This window comes from Belonocnema kinseyi, chromosome 4, assembly GCF_010883055.1.
Source record: "Belonocnema kinseyi isolate 2016_QV_RU_SX_M_011 chromosome 4, B_treatae_v1, whole genome shotgun sequence".
Taxonomy (NCBI): domain Eukaryota; kingdom Metazoa; phylum Arthropoda; class Insecta; order Hymenoptera; family Cynipidae; genus Belonocnema; species Belonocnema kinseyi.
This window is the reverse complement of record NC_046660.1, coordinates 124875284-124880331: the sequence shown is the minus strand read 5'-3', so window position 1 is coordinate 124880331 and position 5048 is coordinate 124875284. Positions and strand designations below refer to the sequence as shown.

The 5048-nt window shown below is 30.0% G+C and overlaps 1 protein-coding gene across 1 annotated transcript in view; it reads right to left on the bottom strand.

Moving 5' to 3' along the window:
* LOC117171226 (SUMO-activating enzyme subunit 1) overlaps nt 1-5048 on the bottom strand; it is a 48621-nt gene that overhangs the window by 22468 nt on the left and 21105 nt on the right. Inside the window, exon 4 of the mRNA XM_033358329.1 lies at nt 4637-4812. Coding sequence (XP_033214220.1) covers nt 4637-4812 — 176 coding nt within the window. The remainder of the gene's footprint in view (nt 1-4636; nt 4813-5048) is intronic.

The window sequence follows — 5048 nt, the reverse complement described above, 5'->3', positions numbered from 1 at the left end:
GGAGACCTTCCGATCGAGTACTTTTCGGAAGGTATCAAAAAGTTAGAAAATCGTTGGACTCGCTGTATCGACCTAAAAGGAGAGTATGTTGAAAAATAAAACAAAGTGTTTTAAGCTCTGACCAAGTAAATTAATTTTCCATCTAAAAGATGAATTTACAACGAATAATATATGTGGATATTTCAATTATAACAAAGTTTAATTTTAAATATAAAAAAGCAGTTCAATTAAACTAAAAAGATGATTTTTTAAGAAAAGTTAAATCATCAACCAAAGAAGATTAATTTTCAAACAAAGAGTTGCCTTTTTATTCAAAACAGTTGAAAAATATTACAATAACACAAAATCTACGAGAAACAAATGTGAGTTTACTTCGCGAATCCTTTAAGCCAAGAAATGAATTTTCTGTACAAAAATTGAATTTTCAACCTAAAAATAATAATTTTAAGCAAATAATTATTTGTGAACGAAATAGTTAAATTTTTAAACCAAGAGATAAACTTTTATTTTACAAAAATCATAATTTCAACAAATTCTTTGGACTTTTACCCACGCACTTGCATTTTCAATTTAAAAAAGAATTACTTTTAAAAGTCTAAGTTTTATTATAAACAGTTTTCTTAAGAATGAAAATTACTTTTTTTAAAATTTCTCAACCAAAATTTTCAAACAAAATACTTGGATTCTCAATGGTTGAAAATCATTTTTCAACCAAACAGTTGCATTTTATCCAAGAAAGATGAAATGTTTTCTAAAATAGATGAATTTGTAGATTAAAAAGACAAATGTTAAAAAAAATAGTTGAATTTTCATTAAAAAAAATTTCAATTGACTTTCAACAGCAGCACATAAATTTTAAACAGGAAATAAATTTCCTACAAAATGGTTTAATTGAAAAAAAACGTTCATATTACAACAAAACAGTTGCATTTTTAAGAAAAAAGTTAAATATTCGACCAAAAAATACTTGCATTGTCATCCAAAAAAAGATTTCAGTTAACTTTTCAAAATCAAAACAGATGATTTTTCGACCGAACGGTTGAATTTTCGACCAAAAAGTATCACTTTTCAATAAAATTTTGGAATTATTAACCAAACAATTGCATTTAAAAAAATTCAATTTTGATTCAAATACTTTAATTTTTAATTAAAAGAGAAGAATTTTTAGTAAATAGTTCCATTTTCATATAATAAGATAAATAAATAATTAAAAACGAGACAGTTGAGTTTTCAACCAAAAAGGATGACTTTTCAAGAAAGTTGTTAAATTTTAAAATGCATGAGATAAATTATATTAATAGTTTTTTATAATTATTATTTATTATGTAATTAAAATTTTTATTATATTGTTTAAAATGCGTCCCTATTGTCCAAAAAATCATGTATACAGTTGTGAATAAAATGGTTTGCTTGATAATTAATTTTCTATTTTGAAAATTAAACTATTTTATTAAAAATTCATCCATTGAGCTAAACAACTCGTCGTTTCAAATAAAAAATTCATCTGTTTTATCACACTTTGTTACATTTGTTACATAAATAAATAATCTCTGGTCGTACACACAAATAGCACAAGAGTGAAAAGTTTACATTTTGTTTTATAGATGCATAACAAAATTAAGAAAAAATCGATTTTCTTAATTGAGCGTTTTTGTTAATAACAATAGTTATAAACAATGAGGGTCAAATATAAAAAACGCTACCCAAGATAATTACATTCTTTATGGTAAAATAAAGGACATAAAAAAGTAGATCGTTAATAACTTGAAAATTGTGGCTTTCAGGGGAGGTTGTGTTCATAAAAAATATATTGTTTATAAGGACATTAATAAATAATGGCTCGTCCTCCGAGAAAATGTTAAGAGAGTAAAAAATTAATCATGTGCCAAGCACTGATAAAAAAATTGAAGTCAATTCTGGTAATTGAGGGTCATTATTTATGTCAATTGATATAAACAATTTAGCAATAGAAATTATGAGAACAATAAAAAAAAATATTGTATACCGATTAAATGTGTCAGAAGCCGAATGAGATTTTAAAATGTGCATTTTTTTATATAATTTATTCTTAAAATTAACAAATGTTATTGCATAACTAAATTTGAGAATATGACTTGAGCAGGGTCGGTTGAAAAAAAAACGATTTATTTTTACTTGAAAACGCCGAAAATGTGCATTTCTTTATATATAATTTGTTAATAAAATAAAAAAATATTTATTCATATCAAAATGTTTCCATTGAATGTCATTCGAAATATAATTTCAGCACGGTCCGAAAAAAACGATTTTTTTTTGCTTGAAAAAGTAAAAAATGTGCATTAGTTTATATAATTTGTCTTATCAAATAAACAAATATCAACGGATAGTATCATTTTTACGGAAAATATAATCGGCGATATCATTACAATAAGAGTAGAAGAAAAAAAGATTTTTTGCTGTCTATTAAGTTCTGTGATGTACATTTGTTCAAAGAATTTGTTCATAGAAGTAATTTTGAACATTTAATTTTTAATTTTGATGGCCACGTATCATGCAAACAATAAAAGTAAGCAATTGTACATCAGGAATATACTTTAACAACAAATATGCTTAATGTAGATTATTTATTATTAAAATCTGCTAATAACAATAACCTTCAGAAACTAACATTTTTTCCTTTTTTCTTATACCGCTTTGCAATGAATCAAAGTGATCTGAAGTATAAAAACAATTGTTTTTACGGGAATGAAACATGAAATGCAAAAATTCAACTCTTTTCACTATTTTCATTAAGATGAAAATTAAATAAAAAAAAAAACAAATCCATTCTCAACTTCTTCTAGAAAATTTAGTCCTGAATTTTCAAAAGATGTGTATCACAGACACACATCTGGCGAAGGAGGATCGAAAACCCGACACGGTCCCGAGCAGATTATCGACTTTCCGAGCCAAAGCCGAGCCGAGAGAAAACCGAGCACGGGTATCGGAAACACGATGCCGACCCGAGATAAAATCGACGCGATCCCAACCCGATCAAGAGACAGTATCGTATCGAACGGCACCACTACTACCACCTCCAGACGATTTTGTTACATGTTGTAATTGTAAAGCTTGTATAAGTGAGAAATCATGTTCTTGTGTAAAGTATAAAGCTAAATGTATTTCTTTTTGTGCATGCCAGAAAGACAAAAAATGTAGAAATAAATATACATAATCTACTGTTAAATGTACTTATGTAAATAAATATTTTACATAATTTATATAATCTCCGGCAAGTTTCACAATACCTTGAGATAAGGTAGAAAACTTAACCATAAAAAATGACGAGATAGTAAGGTTGACCGAAGCGCGCGCAGTAAACAAGCCCCATTGTTGATCGCAAAAAGTACAACTTGCAAAGACCTGCCGTAGTGGAAAACTATGAAAATTTGTAGAGTAAGTTTTAGAGAATACATACGTTTTTGAAATTTTCAGAAATGTTCGGTAGATCAAAAATTATCAACAGTAAAAGTTAGTGAGAACGTCGAATTTTCGACTTTAAAAATTCATAAGTTTTGAAATATGCATTTTACAAAAAAGTTACTGGAGACCTTTTCTTCTTAAAATAAGCCATATTCTCTAAAAGAAAATTGTCCGGATAGAAAAAACCACTTTTTCATATATTTTTTTAAACAAATGCGATTTAAACAATTTTCTACGCATTTTTTGAAAAATTAAGTTGTGTATTCGGATTCAGGGGCTCAAAATACATAGGAATAAAGGGTTTTCAGCTTTGGCGGTCTTAGTTCATACGGGAAGGTACCCAGCCCCCAGAATATATATAACTCGTAGCAAAATAGTGTTGATTCGACGATTTGAAGTTTCGCCAGGCTGTCAGTATGATTTCATCATGCCCTGTGACCACCCATCTCAGGGTTATGAGACGTGGCCATAAGTGTAATTTACCGCGGTTCTACTGGAAGCCGGTATCAATTTTAGATAACAGTTGCTCCCAGTAGGATCCTGCGAATTGCCCAATTCAAATCGGTTTTCGCTCGATTCGAACTAAAGGCGTTAAAATTCGATTCGGAATTCTTAAATTGCCGAATTCGAATCAGTTTGCTTTCTTTAGTTTTAACTGAGAGCATCGAAATTCGATTCGGATGGGTTTCAAACTGCGCAGTTCGAATCGATTTTTGTTTCTTTTCAGACTGAGCTCATCGAAAGACTATTCGAAAGACTTTTAAACTGCCCAGTTCAAATCGGGTTATTTTCAACTTGAGCTCAACTACGTCGATTCGAGAAAAAAGCTGACTTGATTCGAACAATGCACAGGTCCAGAGGCTCAGGTATCGAGGTCTTGCAAGGGAGCTGCGGCGACTGTACCCAAAATATTTTGTTAAAATGATTGTCCTTTGTGATCAGTGCGTTTGGAGGTGCGAAGCCATCACTGGTTTGTAACCTCGATGCCACATCCGCGTGTCTAAAATATTCGAAGGCACTTGAAAGATGGATGCTGACATTCGTGGGTCGCTTCGTGTCCTCAAGACACATAAGGGTTTTGTCGGTCCATCATTGTGATTCTATCATGCTCTGTGTTCACCCATCATACAGTAGTGAGGAGCGGTTTTTGTTTAGTCAATTTTACTTATAAGTTATAACAATAAGAACCACTCACTTTGCAACAGATAGTATGTTTCGGCCTCCTTTGGTAATTTCTTGATATTCAGGATCCTATCAAACGGAACAAATGTCTCCTCCCTTTTTACCGTTGTTGTAACGTTCTCAAACTTGTCTTTACAACCAGTTTCCCCACCTTCTGGCACCTGTATTTTCTTCGCCTGTACAAGGTCTCTGAAAATATTACAAATTATTAATGTATGGATCAATATTAATTTATTGAATCACCTTAATAAATGACGGACTCGAGAATTTTGTGTTACCTACAAAAATCCAATTTAGTACATATAAATATTTTGTTTTTTGTTGCATTACACGGATTAGTTTATTTGAAAATTAAAAGATGAAGTAATAAATCATGGAAAAAATTACGGTATTAAAAATGTGTACAAAAAAAAGTACTCATAAGG